The sequence below is a fragment of the Rhinoraja longicauda genome, chromosome 14, assembly GCF_053455715.1.
Source record: "Rhinoraja longicauda isolate Sanriku21f chromosome 14, sRhiLon1.1, whole genome shotgun sequence".
Taxonomy (NCBI): Eukaryota; Metazoa; Chordata; class Chondrichthyes; order Rajiformes; family Arhynchobatidae; genus Rhinoraja; species Rhinoraja longicauda.
Genome location: NC_135966.1, coordinates 11,856,323 through 11,872,640, shown reverse-complemented (window position 1 = coordinate 11,872,640; position 16,318 = coordinate 11,856,323). Strand labels below are relative to the sequence as shown.

The following is a 16,318-nucleotide window of genomic DNA, read 5'->3' as shown; positions in this document are numbered from 1 at the left end:
CCATGGATGAACCATGAGATACATCCACTATTGAAGTTCAAGTTGATAGATCCCAGGAAATCTAGCTACGACCTGCACAAAGCCATCAGGGTTGCCAAGAGACAGTTCCAGACCAAGGTAGAGTTCCAGACTAACCCCTCATATACCCATCCATTGTGGCAAGGCTTGGCCACAGAGCAAAGGTCAGGTAGATTTGTTGGTAACAATGCATCCCTTCCAAACGAGCTCAATGCATTCTATGTTAATTTTGAACAGAAGGTGAGTGGAATGAAGTTTCCCAACCTGACAGGCTTGGGTGCACCTGTACCAAAGGTGCCAAAAATCCTGAGAGTGAACCTGCAGAAAGTGACTGGCTCAGGTGAAGTCCCCACCTATATCCTCAGAACCTGTGCGGACCAGCTGGTAGGTGTATTGACAGACATATTTTTACCACTCCCTACTCTAATCTGAGGTTCTCACCTGCTTTAAGAAGACTCACCAGACAAGGTAGCATGACTTAATTAATTCTTTCCCGTGGCTCATCCCTGGAAAATCTGGATAATTTGTTTATTGACTATAGCTCTGCCTATTTATTGACTATTGTTCTGTCTTCAACACCATAATTCCAACAGCATTCCTGGTCTTAAGACTCAGCACCCCCTCTACAACAGGATCCTTGACCTCCTGACCCATAGTCTGCAATCAGTAGCATTAGGCAACGAAACATGCTCCATAATAATTCTTAACTCCAGTGCCTCACAAGGCTGCATTCTCATCCCCTTTCTATATTCTCTGTACGCATACAACTGTGCGCAAATTCTGTTCTAAGTTAGCAAGTGACACCATTGGAGTGGGCCAGATCTCAAACAATAATACAAGGAGGTTGTCGATAGCTTTAATAGCATTGGGTCAAGACAACAACCTCTCTTCCAATGTCAGTAAAATGAAGCAGCTGATCATCGACTTCAGGAAATGGGATGGATTACACGACCCAATCTGTATTAGTGGTGCTGAAGTGGAGATCGTCAAGAGCTTCCAGTTCCCAGATGTAAATATCAGCAACAATTTGTCCTGGTTCAACCACTTTGTTGCTGCAGCCAAGAAACCACACCTATGCCTCTACTTCCCCAGAATAGTAAGGAAATCAGCACGTCTTCAATGACTCTTACCAATTTCTACTGAAAGCATCTAATCCAGATGCATCACAGCTTGATGTGGCTACTGCAGTGGTTAAGACGACAAGAAATTGCAAGATGGACTAGCAGCCCAGTTCATTGCACAAACCACAGCAAACCCCACCCCTGTCAACTCTATTTGCACATTCTACACTTCATGCTGCCTCAGGAAAGTAGCTGACATAATCAAGGATGACTCGCACCTGGTCATTCGGTCTTTTCCCCTCTACCCTGTGGCAGAAGATACATATGTTTGAAAGCACATTCCACTGGATTCAATACAGCTTTTTCACTGCTTCCAGCTCTCGAATGGACTTTATAATGTAGGGATGAATTTTTGATCTTCTAATCTACCTCATTGCGGATCTTACACTACCTTTTCTCTTTTGCACTATCTGATGTCCTCGTGTATGGCGTGATTTTCCTGCATAGCATGCATAACAACATTTTTCTCTTCTTCTTGGTATGTGACAACAATAAACCAATACCAAGAAAAATGCATCGAGCCACTTTGACATAGTCATGATGAAACACCTAAGCCACAAATTACTTATGTATTTTCTGTAAGTAATCAAATAATGAATCATTTCAAATATTGACTATTCTACTGTGACATGCAGTAGTTATTTTTCTATTACCAGAACTTATTATCTTAGTGAAAATTTGGTATCCTTACCAAACATGGTCAATTGATGTTAGGAACTTCATCGGACTGAATTTGAAAATTGTCTGTGGCCCTTCAAAGGCGTATGCTTTATTCTAGATTTCACTGCATGAACTTCGACCTCATGTATTGCCGTAAGGTGGTTAAGTAAGAACGGAAAATTAATGGACTTGACCCATATGCATATTGCAATGACCAGTTTCCTCTTCCTGTATTCATTCTATACCCCTACACACACTCGTACTTGCATTAATACTGGCTGAATTTGTCGTAGAAAAGGGTAATTTTTTCAGAAAAGGACTTTTAGATTTTACAAAAATTTTAATAGTAGTACTAATGTTGAACCACCTCCCTGCTCCATGTTTGTTTGAGCATGTTCCTTGACAGAGCTTTGAAAAGTATCAGCATTTAATTTGGGGCTGCAAGCCAATTCTTTAACTGAACATCATGTGTAGTTTACCACCAAAGTAAACACATCGAATATGATTAAGCGTTTAGTGCTGTAGGGGATTTTTACATATGATAAGCTGAATAATTTTAATGGAAAGAAATAGAATTTCTATTGAGATGATATATAAAAGTAATTACAAGGAACATTGCTGACATGCAGTCCAATCAACATGTACGTTTTTAGATTCATTTTCAACAAATCCTCTGGATCTACATCGGTTTCCCTTTTGTACACTGCAAGGGCCAGAAAGTGAGCGGGCAAGATCATCTCTGACCCCTCTCACCCTGGCCTTCGAAGCACTTGCCTCTGGAAGGCGACTCCGGACTGTCAAAGCAGCCACAGCCAGACATAAAAACAGCTTTTTTCCACGAGTGATAGTTCTACTCAATAACCAAATTCTGTAGTCTCTTTTTTGCTCTGGTTTATTTTCACCCACATGTTTAGACCGTAGTGTTGTATCCTTATTGTTTTGATGTGGTTATGCTTTATTCTTAATTGTTAACTGTATATTTGTGTTGTCATTTGTGAGCGGAGCACCAAGGCACATTCCTTACATGTGCATACTTGGCCAATAAACTTATTCATTCATTCATTTTACTATGCATGCTTAAAAACTATATAACAACTTAAACTGACGCAGTTTTCATATTGCAAACAAATCAAAACTTTGTTCAGAATTGTAGCCAGTGGAATAGAAACAGCTGTAATAGTGTTGATCTAAAACTGACTAAATGACAGCAAGTAGAAAGTAGTACTCAATTTCTTTTGATTGAAAGTAGGCAATGGTTTCAAGGTCAGTTTATTGTCACGTGTACCAATTAAGGTACAGTGAAATTCAAATTACCATACAGTCATATTAAAAAAAAGCAACAAGACACACAACTACATAAAAGTTAACATAAACATCTACCACAGCGATTCCCCACGTTCCTCACTGTAATGGAAGGCAATAAAGTCTAATCTTCCTCTGTATTCTCCCGCGGTCGGGGCAGTCGAACCATCCGCAGTCGGGGCGATCAAACCTCCCACAGCCGGCGGTCGAAGCCCCTGCGTCAGGGCGATCGAAGCTCCAGCGCCGGGGGGGTCTAAGCTCCTGCAGCTTGGAGTTCCTGAAGTTGGTCTCCGACCAGAGACCACGAGCTCCACAATGTTAAAATCTGCAGGCTCCCGCGGTTAGAACCCCAAAGTCAATCCTTGGCAAAGGGATCGCGGGCTCCGTGATGTTAAGTCCACAGGCTCCCGCGGTTGGAGCTCTCTGATGTTGGTTTCCAGCAAAGGCCACCAACTCCTCGATGTTAGGCCACAGTGCGGACGGGGATACGATACGGAAAAAAAATTGCATCTCCGTCGAGGTAAGAGATTAGAAAAAGTTTCCCCCGACCCCCCCCCCCACATAAAACAAGCTAAAGAACACTAAAAACATACATTTAACATACAAACAAACAACAAAGAAAGAAAGGACAGACGGACTGTTGGCGAGGCAGCCATTGTGGGCGCTACCCGGTGGAACTGGTTTCCCAAGGAGGTCGAAATAAGGCCACACTTCGACTCGTGTGTACATGCAATATTTCCAAATTTGAAGAAGACACAAATCTTGGAAGTGTGAGGAGGGTGGGAGTGGAGAAACTGTGAGGAATAGATTTCAAGAGGATATAGAAGAGCTGGTGGAATGGATAACAGTTGAATAATAATGCAGACCATGTGAACTTTTGGATTTGGGTAGGAAGATAAAGAGAGGTGACATAAACTGAAAGGCACAATTCTAAAATAATACAGGAAGAAAGATATCTTGGCAGTGTAAAAATTAAAGTGGCAGAACAATTTGAGAAAACAATGCAACAAAAGAATATGGGATCCTAGAGATAGGGGATAAAGAGAAGCAAAGGGGACAAAAGCAAGGCTGTTACAATGTGTTTTTCTGAAATATTGCTCAGTCACAATAGTAATAATGTGTCCTGTTCTGGGTAGGACTGATATGAAGGCCTTAGAGGAAATTTACTCGGATGATGCCCGGGATGCAAGAACACAAAGTGCTGGGGGAAGTCAAAAGGTTTTTTGCAGCATCACTGGAAGGAATGGACAAACAATATTTCAGTTTGGGATGCTTCACACTCTTTCGTCTACCCATTCCCTCCACAGATGCTGCCTGATCCGCTGAGTTCCACCAGCACTGTGTGTCTTGCTGAAGATTCCAGCGTCTCTGTCTTCTGGGATGGGAGACTTTAATCGCGTTGATAGATTAGAGAAGCTAGGATTGTTCTACTTAGAACAGAGAAGGTCGAGAGGGGATAGATGATTAAAATCGCATAGGGACTACAGGGAATTAATAGAGAAAACCCTTTTTCCCCTTGGAGGAAGTGTCAAGAACTTGAGGATGCAGAATTTAAATCATTGGCAAAGAATCCGAATTGACATGAGAAAAATCTTTTGCACACAACAGGTGGTTAGGATATGGATCCACAACTGTGGAATAGTGTATCTTATTCAATGATGGAATTGAGAAGAGAGTTAGATAAGCACGAAATAAAAAATAAATGCAGGATGATGGAGCAAGGTTGAGGGAGTGGAGTTAGCTGGAGTTAGCAGAGAGATGGGTGTAATTGCATGGTTTGGAAACAGCTCCATCCATGACCACAAAAAACTGGTGAAAAGTATGGCTGCAACATCACACAAACCAACCTCCCTTCCATTAACTCAATTTACATTTTACGCTGCCTCAGCAAGGCCACCATCCTAATCAAAGACGAGTCTCGCCCCAGTCACTCCCTCTTTTCCCCTCTCCCAACAGGCAAGAGGGAGGTGTAGAAGTATGAAAATGCACAGCTCCAGATTACAAGCAAGCCGTCCACTGTGTGGAGATACATGATAAAGGGAATAACATTTCTTCCCAACTGTTATCAGGCAACTGAACCACTCTATCAACAACGACAGAGCGGTCCTGAGCTACTATCTTCCTCATTGGAGAAGCTCGGACTATCTTTAAGCAGACTTGACTGGACTTTATCTTGCACTAAATGTTATTCCCTTTATCATGTCTCTCTGCACTATGGACGGCTTGATTGTAATTATGCATTTTCTTTCCGCCGACTGGTTTGCACGCAACAAAAGCTTTTCATTGTACCTCGGTACGTGACCACAAACGAAATTTCAACTTCAAGTTCACCTTCAGGATGAGAGCTTAGGGCCTTAAACTGCTGGCATTCAGCCAGTTGTTTGAAAATAAGTCTTTGACTTGCTGAATGGCATCCGTCAACCAACTTGCCTGCGGGATTCCAAGTTAAAGTCCTGCCTTGCAGAGATTCCTCAATGTTATAAGGGGGTTTTCCAAAACTTCATCAGATCACTCCTGTTTAGGTTTAGGTTTATTATTGCCATGTGTACTGAGATACAGTGAAAACCTATATTTTGCATGTTATCTCTATCTTTATCTCTTGACAAAACCTGAAAAGGACACCCAGGGAGCACAACGTGGACTCCTGTCAAAGTCTGCAATTGATTTTAATAGGTTTAAATATTTTTGACATCGTACCATTTAGAAGCTTGCTAATATTGATGTAAATGTAAAATCAAAACAGAATTTAAAAACTGGTTGAAGTAGAGGCACTGGAATATGTTACCTGAGATGCAGTCACCAATGAAAGCTTGCCGCTCAACTCCTGGGAGAAAGGGACAGTCAGATTGGCCCTTGCTGTCCACTTCAGATAGGTAGGTGCACAGGGGTTTCCAGGAAGTTACCTGGCCTACACAGATCTTTTATGATGACCTTTGAATTGTATTTTCAACAACTAACTTTATATTCTATCATCCTGACTGCCAAGTTACCCTGAACATTTTAAAAGGCAAATGTGCAGAAATTCATACAAAAAGACATTTCCATATTGTCAATTATCTGGAACATTTGCACTCTGCGCTTTGAATGATCTGTGCCTGCAGGAGTTTAACATTTTATTTGCCCAGCCATCACACACATTACTGGACAGTCTAGGAAAATAACCGAGGATGCTGGTACAAATCGAAGGCATCACAAAATGCTGGAGTAACTCAGCAGGTCAGGCAGCATCTAGGAGAGAGGGAATGGGTGACGTTTTGGCTCCAGACCCTTCTTCAGACTCACATCAGTCTGAAGAAGGGTCTCGACCCGAAACGTCACCCTTTCCCTCTCTCCTAGATGCTGCCTGGCCTGCTGAGTTACTCCAGCAATTTGTGATACCTTACTGGACAGTCTGGTTTTAATAACTGTGCTTATCAAATATTAAGCCCATTCCTTTCAGCAAAACATGTTTGTAGGTATATATTCATATCTTTTGCGTAGCATTTGTACGGATCCTCTGTTTAATTTGCAAAAAAACATGTTCAACCCAGAAGCTTTACCAAAAGAGAGACAGAGTGCTTGAGTAACAGTGGGTTGGGCAACACCTCTGGAGAAAATAGATAGGCGATATTTTGGATCAGGACCCTTCTTCGGACTAACTGTAGTAGGAGGGGAGAAACCTGGAAAAGAGTCAGCCTTCTGCCAATCATCGTCCCTCCCTAAAATGTATCCACCTATCACTTGCCAGGCTTTGTCCCGTCACAATCTTTCTTCCAGCTTTCTCACCCTTACTACAGTTAGTCTGAAGAAGTGTCCCGACCCAAAATATCGCCTACTCATGTTCTCCAACGATGCTGCCTGACCCACTGAGTTATTCCAACACCATTGCTCTTTTGGTAAACCAGCATCTGCAGTTCCCTTTGTCCCCAAAATGTCTACAATTGGTAAAGAAGAATCGAACAAATAATCCTCTGTATTTTATCAGAATTAGAAATTGGGATGTTATACATTTTCACATTAGAGTTTGTTGACATAATTGCACATGTATGTTTCAAAGACTAATGGACAGACAATGAGAAATCACTTTTCTTGTAATGCCTGCAGTTGCTTTGTAATTTCTAAAATAATATCCTGAACTGTTGTGGTAAAAGCAGTTAAAGGAATATGCAAGGATTAACACTGCATTTTTAACAGTCTGGTTGTTTTTGCCAATATGTTTTCTGTGGAGCTTATTCCAAACTGTCGTCACTTGATTTTGATCAATGCCAACAGTTGGATTAAAGATTTGCATATAATGTTTTTGGCTAAACCCAAACGTGCTTTGGCATTGCCTGCCCACACCATTTTGCATTTGAAGGTCATAGTCTGTTGTAAGCTCCAGAAGGACTAATTCATAAGTTACACCAGATGACATTGGTAGAACGAATGGTAACATTTCGTATTCAATAGATTATTTGTTTTCTTCAGAACTTTTTTCATGTTTCACATGACAGTCTGCCTTTTGGGTAGTAAGTAACCATATCAGCATCAGGCAACATAAGAGCTTAAAGATATACCAATAGAAAGTGGTGCAAGGAGTGGTGCAGCATCTGTGGAGTAGAGTGGCACTGTTTCATGTTAATTACGTCATCATAACTAACTTCCAAGACTTTATGTGTATCTTGTCTTGATTTTGTCTTTGTTTCTGCTGAATACATTTAAAAGTATAGAATTGGAACTTAGAACAGGAGATTTCTGAGAGGAGTCAATCAGTGGAATTGTTATTTTTGATAATAGCAACAGAAATACAGGCAGCCCAGTGGCACAGCTGGTAGAGCTGCTGCCTCACAGTGCCAGAGATCCAGGTTTGACCCTGACCTCGAGTGCTGTATGTATGGAGTTTGCACTTTCTCCCTGCAACCACGTGGATTTCCTCGAGTTGCTCCGGTTTCCTCCCACATCCCAAAGACGTGTGGGTTTGCAGGTTAATTGACCTCTGTAAATTGCCCAGAATATATAGGGTAAAGTGGGATAACATAGAATTAGTGTGAATGGGTGATAAATGGTCAGCATGGACTCGCTGGGCTAAAGGGCATGTTTCCAAGCATCGAATATTCAACATGATGATTAGAATTAAATAGTTTACCATTATTCTATAGTTATCTGGAAAGTATCCTTTCCTATTTAAGATGCATGTGTACCAGTAGTTGCATTACAGTGAATTTACCTTGCATTGGTTGAGCTAACAAAGTGTGAAATTCTTTGTTGATAGCATTTGTCAAATGGCTTGCCTGATGTGGTGTTTATAGTTGTGGTTTACTGAATGAATATAAACTGCTAAAACATAAATCCAAACTTTATTTACTAAAATAAAAGGAAACTGTTGACTATATCTTTATCTTTACATTGCAGGCTAAATCCCAAGCGAAAACCCAGTCTCACTAGGTATGTACATTGTAATTCATCAACAATATAATCTACACGTATGGTTTTATGGTGATTGGGTAAATACAATAAAGTGTAAGAGCCTTGGTTATGTCTGCGATGTCACAAAATTTGCTTCCGTTACTGCAGTTTATTGAACGTCTTCAAACCTGCAAGTGCAACATTTCCAGATGCAAGCTTTGCTTACATATCCCCCCTCTTCCTCTCTCTCCCCCTCTTCCTCTCTCTCTCTCCCCCTCTTCCTCTCTCTCTCCCCCTCTTCCTCTCCACCTCTTCCTCTCTCTCCCCTTCCTCTCTCTCCCCCTCTTCCTCTCTCTCCCCTCTTCCTCTCTCTCCCCCTCTTCCCCCTCTCTCTCTCTTCCTCTCTCTCACCCTCTCCCTCTCTCTTCCCCCTCTTCCTCTCTTTCCCCCCTCTTCCTCTCTCTTCCGCCCCCTTCCTCTCTCTTTCCCCCCTATTCCACTCTCTTGCCCCGTCTTCCTCTCTTCCCCCCCTCTTCCTCTCTCTTTCCCACCTCTTCCACTCTCTTGCCCCCTCTTCCTCTCTCTTTCCCCCCTCTTCCTCTCTTCCCCCCTCTTCCTCTCTCTTACCCCCCTCTTCCTCTCTCTTACCCCCCTCTTCCTCTCTCTTACCCCCCTCTTCCTCTCTCCCTCTCTCCCCCCCTCTTCCACTTTCTCTCTCCCCTCTTCCTCTCTCTCCCCTCTTTCTCCCTCTCCCCGTCTTTCTCCCTCTCCCCTCCACCTCTCTCTCCCCCTCCCTCTCTCTCCCCCTCTTCCCCCTCTCTCTGCCCCCCTTCCTCTCTCTCCCCCCCTCCCCCTCCCTCTCCCTCCCCTCCCCCTCTCTCTCTCCCTCTCTCTCTCTCACCCTCCCCCTCTCTCTCCCCCCTCTTCCTCTCTCCCTCTGTCCCCTTCCTCTCTCCCCTCATCTCTTTCTCCCTCCCCATTCCTCTCTCCCCCTCTTCCCCTCTCTCTCCCCCTCCTCCCCCTCTCTCTCCCTTCTTCCCCCTCTCTCTCCCCATTCCCCCTCTCTCCCCTCCCACTCTCTCTCTTTCCCCCTCTTCCTCCCCCCCTCTCTCCCCTTCCTCTCTTTCCCCATCTTCCTCTTCCGCTCTCTCCTCCTTTTCATCTCTCTCCCCCTCTTCCTCTCTCTCCCCCTCTTCCTCTCTCTCCCCCTCTTCCTCTTTCTTCCCCTCTTCCTCTTCCCCTCTCTCTTCCTCTCTCTCCCTGCTTCCTCTCTCTCTCCCCACTTCCTCTGTCTCCCCGCTTCCTCTCTCTCTCCCCCACTTCCTCTCTCTCTCCCCGCTTCCTCTCTCTCTCCCCGCTTCCTCTCTCTCTCCCCGCTTCTCTCTCTCACCGCTTCCTCTCTCCCCCGCTTCCTCTCTCTCTCCCCCCTGCTTCCTCTCTCTCTCCGCTTCCTCTCTCTCTCCCCGTCCTCTCTCTCCCCGCTTCCTCTTTCTCTCCCCGCTTCCTCTCCCCCGTTTCCTCTCTCTCTCCCCGCTTCCTCTCTCTCTCCCTGCTTCCTCCCTCTCTCCCCGCTTCCTCTAACCCCCCGCTTCCTCTCTCTCTCTGCTTCCTCTCTCTCCCCGCTTCCTCTCTCTCTCCCGCTTCCTCTCTCTCTCCCCACTTCCTCTCTCTCTCCCCGCTTCCTCTCTATCTCCCCCTCTTCCTCTCTCTCTCCCCGCTTCCTCTCTCTCTCCCGCTTCCTCTCTCTCTCCCCACTTCCTCTCTCTCTCCCCGCTTCCTCTCTATCTCCCCCTCTTCCTCTCTCTCTCCCCGCTTCCTCTCTCCCCTGCTTCCTCGCTCTCTCTCCCCGCTTCCTCTCTCTCTCCCGCTTCCTCTCTCCCCCTCTTCCTCTCTCTCTCTCCGCTTCCTCTCTCCCCTGCTTTCTCTCTCTCTCTCCCCGCTTTCTCTCTCTCTCCCCGCATCCTCTCTCTCTCCCCTGCTTTCTCTCTCTCTCCCCGCTTCCTCTCTCTCTCCCCCGCTTCCTCTCTCTCTCCCCCACTTCCTCTCTCTCTCCCCTACTTGCTCTCTCTCTCCCCTCTTCCTCTCTCTCCCCGCTTCCTCTCTCTTTCCCCGCTTCCTCTCTCTCCCACCGCTTCCTCTCTCTCCCACCGCTTCCTCTCTCTCTCTCCCCCGTTTCCTCTCCCTCTCCCCCGCTTCCTCCCTCTCTCCCTGCTTTCTCTCTCCCCCGCTTCCTCTCTCCCCCCGTGCTTCCTCTCTCCCCCCCTGCTTCCTCTCTCTCCCCCGCTTCCTCTCTCCTTCCCCCTCTCTTATTCCTCTATCTCGTCTTCCTCACTCCCTCACTCTCGTTCCTCTCTTCCTTCCTCACAGAAGCTGCATTACTAAGCCCATTTACTGTTTTGCAAGACAACATTATATTGCAGAAAGTCATCATATTGTGTTAGAGCAGATACAAGCTACATATGTCCACTTTTATTTTTGCTTCTAATTTATTGAGACATGGCATTGTTACCTTTTATTTTCTTTCTTATAAACTGGAGAATATCTGAAAAATGTGTACATGTGTCATCAGTAATATCATCCCCTTGCCATATATATTAAAGGAATGCAGCCAACTATAAAGGCTTAACTATAAAGTTTGATTTAGGATATTGCCATCACTTTGGAAGTTCCACACATATTTCAAGTGCGGACATGCCTAATATTCTGCATAGTTGTTAAAAGAGGCTCATACTTACTGTTTTGGTAATGCGCAAACCCAATAAATATCTCAACTAATTGAATGCAGGTGACTTTTATTAATATTCACTGAAACAGAAAATTAAGAGCTGTTTTTTAATATCTACTTGTCAGTACTCAGTTATAATGTATGTATTTTTAAACATTTAAATAGAAACAATGTAGTTTTGTTTACACTAGTCATAGATAGAGCCTAAAACAGACCCTTTCTCCAACTTGTCCTGCATGACCCATATCCATCCAAAACTTCCCCATTCATGTACATATTCAAATGTCTTTTAAATGTCATTATTGTAACCACCTCTACCACTGTCTCTGGTAGCTCATTCAATGTACACATCTTCTCTGTGCAGAACTTCCCCCTCAGGTCCCTTTTAAATCTTTCCACTCTCACCTTTAATCTATGCTCTCAAGTTTTAGATTCCGTTCCCCTGAGGAAACAATTGTAACTATTCAATATATCCATGCCCCTCATGATTTAAGATAGCTCTATAAGGTCACCCCTCAGCCTCCTACTCTTCAGGGAAAAGAGACATAGCCTATCCAGACTCAAGCCCTCCAAACCCGGTAACATCCTCGTTAATCCTTTTTTGCACTCTTTCCAGTTCAAGGACTTCCTTCCTGTAGCAGGGCGACCAGATCTATGCACAGTACAACATAAGCAGCCGTACAAACATCTTGCATTAATCAAAATCTGGCTGAACGTCTGCCAGATGGCAGGCCTATTTACCAATTAATGAATAAAGGGTGAAAATGTAACATTTTAGTAGAAATGGGTAAACCTACAATAACTTTCAGTATCCCACTCTGAGCTGGAATAGGTTATGATGGCAAATTCCACTTATATGCTTGGGAATCAAAGTATGATTGAGATAATGCAGGGATGATAAACCCAGTGCCATCTGTCTAGCAATAAATCTTGGACTTCTGCACTTGACAGTATGTTTGCAGATGTCCATGGCTTAGGTTTAAACAGCTGAAAGCCAGAGGTTCCAACAGGAACCACCAATTCCAGCCAGGAAGATTAGCCCCGTTCTACACTGTGATTTTCTAAGTTAGTTACTTATTAAAACTGAGGAATAGGTTATATTGGGTCCATGCAAGCTCTCAACAGAACAATCAAGTCCTCCTTAGTTCCTTGTAACCCCACAACATATTCTCGCTTGTTTCCCCATTCATTATTTTACCACTTGCCTACACTGTTTTACAGTGACCAGTTAAACTACCTGTACAACTCTGGAAGGCAAAGGGAATTCCCAAGCATATACATTAATGACTTGGATGAAGGGATTAAAAGTACCATTAGCAAATTTGCAGATGATACAAAGCTGGGTGGTAGTTCATTGAACTGTGAGGAAGATGCTATGAGGTTGCAGGGTGACTTGGACAGTTTGTGTGAGTGGGCAGATGCATGGCAGATGCAGTTTAATGTGGATAAGTGTGAGGTTATCCACTGGTGGTAAGAATAGGAAGGCTGATTATTATCTGAATGGTGTCAAGTTATGAAAAGGGGACGTACAACGAGATCTGGGTGTCCTAGTGCATCCGTCACTGAAAGGAAGCATGCAGGTACAGCAGGCAGTGAAGAAAGCCAATGGAATGTTGGCCTTCATAACAAGAGGAGTTGAGTATAGGAGCAAAGACGTCCTTCTGCAGTTGTACAGGGCCCCAGTAAGACTGCACCTGGAGTACTGTGTGCAGTTTTGGTCTCCAAATTTGAGGAAGGATATTCTTGCTATTGAGGGCGTGCAGCGTAGGTTTACTAGGTTAATTCCCGGAATGACGGGACTGTCATATGTTGAAAGACTGGAGCGACTTGGCTTGTATACACTGGAATTTAGAAGGATGAGAGGAGATCTTATCGAAACATATAAGATTATTAAGGGGTTGGACACGTTAGAGGCAGGAAACATGATCGCAATGTTGGGGGAGTTCAGAACCAGGGGCCACAGTTTAAGAATAAGGGGTAGGCCATTTAGAACGGAGATGAGGAAAATCTTTTTCAGTCAGAGAGTTGTAAATCTGTGTAATTCTCTGCCTCAGAAGGCAGTGGAGGCCAATTCTCTGAATGCATTCAAGAGAGAGCTAGATAGAGCTCTTAAGGATTAGGGAGTCAGGGGGTATGGTGAGAAGGCTGGAACGGAGTACTGATTGAGAATGATCAGCCACGATCACATTGAATGGTGGTGCTGGCTCGAAGGGCTGGATGGCCTCCTCCTGCACCTATTGTCTATTGTCTATTGAACTGAAGCGCGAGGAGAATGTGCAACCTCCACACAGATGATACCCAAAGTCAGGCTCGAACTCTAGTCCTTGGAGCTGTGACGTAACAGTGCTAACTGTAGCACATTGTTACTGGATCAAGGCGATGATATCAGTAGACTTGTGTTGTCCTCCCAGTTGACAGGAACATTATTCTCAAAAAATTAAAAGCTGCCAATGATTGAAATACAAAATAAAAACAGTGTTTACAACATTTATGCAGTGCTTATAGAGAGGCAAAAACAATGATGTTTGGATTATGGCCCCTTCCTCAGCATCTGAAACAGTAATGTCTGTTTACTCCATACACACCACTTCACCTTTACTGCTTGTGTTTCAGAATTCTACCATCTGATTTTTGTTCATGTTGTTTAATTCATTGCCATTTTTCTTCCAGGAACGCATGCCTTGAAATGCTGTTCCTTACTTTGCTTTGGCTTCTATTATCTGTTTGCCGTCAATACTCTCTTTCATTTCTAGTGCTTTCATAACCATCTCTGCTCTCAGCACGTATTTCCAGCTCTGACTCATTTTGAATTAATTCTCCTTTGTGCATCCTTACTGTAAAAACATACCACATACTGCTTCTGTGCGTTTTTAGAATCAGCTTTCACCTCAACTTTATCAGTCTCGAACATTCTCATTTCAATATTTTCCACAGGATAAAATTTGATCTATCAAAAAGTATTATATTCCTTTAACTTATTGTCACAAGGGACGAGGGATTTAACATTCCAACATGTTCTCTCACCAGTAGGTTCCTTTGTATTTATCTATGATGTATTGTATGGATCTTTGCAAAGATGTAATTGATTGGCTAGTTCCTCTGAACCAATACTGTTTCTTTGTTGTTATGACAACAACACAAAGAATAACATAAAAATCCATCACATATTTCATCAGGATTACATGCTCCTCACCTACCTCTTAATTATTTAAAGTCACTGATTCAATGTTTTGACTTTGTGCTTATTTCTAATTTGTCTCAAAAATAGGAAACACTGGAACTACTCATTGGGCGAGGCAGCATTGGTTACCATTTACTATAAATGCTGAAATATTAGCTTTGATCCTTTCTCTTTAGATGCTGCCTAATCTGCTGAGAATTTCTAGCATATATACTGAACTTTCCAGTTTCTGCAAAGTCATAATTTATCACCTGACCATATTAAAGAAAATGTCTTGCATTACACTCCTGACACAATCCTTTCTTCACTTTGAAATTCCAATTTTTTGTTGTTCCCATATACATGTTTTGCAGTTGTCAGGTAATCTTTAATACTAGTCTTTTATTTTTTTTAAAACACCATCTATTGTCGGTCACATCCACACTTACTCACCATTGATTATTAGCCCTACTTTGAAGATCTGATCATCCTTCTTTGAAGTTCTACCCACTTCCTTTCAGCTTTGTTTTGTCCTTTGTTATACACAAGAAACACTGGTTAATGTCATTCCTACCCACCAGAGGAATTTTGAAATTTCTTTGCTTCTTCCTGACTTAATAGAAGCTCTTTCACAACCTCAGATAATCACCCCTCCTTTTTGTACCTATCATACTTTGATCCAGTTTCTTTTAATCCAGAAAGCTTGCACTTTCCTCTGTAATAAACCCAATTTAGAAAGTCCAAGGAATGCCTGTACACAATGCTCAGAAGAAATCATTGTCACTTCAGAAAGGATTCACCTGGATTTTGCAGTCAGTAGTAAACAAGCAAACCTTGTGCTGTCCACATAGGTCTTGTCTTCCCTGACATGGGCTTCCTCCTACCTAGCATTGGTAGGTCAGGTATCCGTTCAAGGAATCCTGGCATGTAGCAGCATGATCTCATGAACCTCTGGACCAATGCAAAGCGCAAATCAAAAAGGACAATTTCTAATTATTTAAACATCTTAAACAACTTCCATTAAATATGGATGGAGGTTTGTATATGCACACAAACACAAGTGATTTCATAAGCAATACATTTTTTTAAAATGTCTGGTAATTTAGTTATGGTTTAGTACTGCTTTTAAAAGCATAACATGTAATGTTTTCAGCATTTCATAATATTGACCAGTTCTTAGATGCTTTTATGTTCTCATTAATTTAAGTGATGATCTTGATTTTCTTGGAGAAGGCTGTAACCAATGCAGCTTGTGGCAGAGGGGTGAAACATTAAATGCACAATTAGAGCTTGTGTGTTAAACATACAAGTGGAAATATTTGATCAATTTTACATCGTATTTATGGTAAACTATGTAAAGCCATAATTATTAGTTATGATTTTTTAATGCCCAAATAAATTAATTTGTGAATTTTTAGCTTACTTTATTGTTGCTGATTGTAATTATTGAAACTTCCGCCCTTAATAACGTTGTGCGAATAGTTTTAATCTGAAGAACTACAGTGCACACAAAGGCGGCACATCATTATGTTCTATCATATCATATATATACAGCCGGAAACAGGCCTTTTCGGCCCTCCAAGTCCGTGCCGCCCAGTGATCCCCGTACATTAACACTATCCTACACCCACTAGGGACAATTTTTACATTTACCCAGCCAATTAACCTACATACCTGTACGCCTTCTTGAGCATAGTGGATGGACAGTAAATGTGGCTCTCAACACAGAGGCCCAGATCGTGAAAAATGACTAACAAAATAGAGTCATGGCTTCTGGTCAATACTGCTAAAACGTCCAATTATTTTGGTTGTGCCATGTTATTTAAATCACTGCTACTATTGGAGGGAGCATTCTCTGATTCTTGGTCTCTCTGCTTTGCTATTCATTAGTCATCCGATACATAACTAAATTAATTTAGTATTTCATTATTTGAAGAAATCTGACCTAATAAGAAAATACTAACCATT

At 42.8% G+C, this 16,318-nt stretch overlaps 1 protein-coding gene across 2 annotated transcripts in view; it reads left to right on the top strand.

Moving 5' to 3' along the window:
* LOC144600054 (rho GTPase-activating protein 26-like) overlaps window positions 1-16,318 on the top strand; it is a 133,790-nt gene that overhangs the window by 104,221 nt on the left and 13,251 nt on the right. For both annotated transcript variants that reach the window (XM_078411415.1, XM_078411416.1), the window contains exon 22: window positions 8,472-8,504. In XM_078411415.1, coding sequence (XP_078267541.1) covers window positions 8,472-8,504 — 33 coding nt within the window. The remainder of the gene's footprint in view (window positions 1-8,471; window positions 8,505-16,318) is intronic.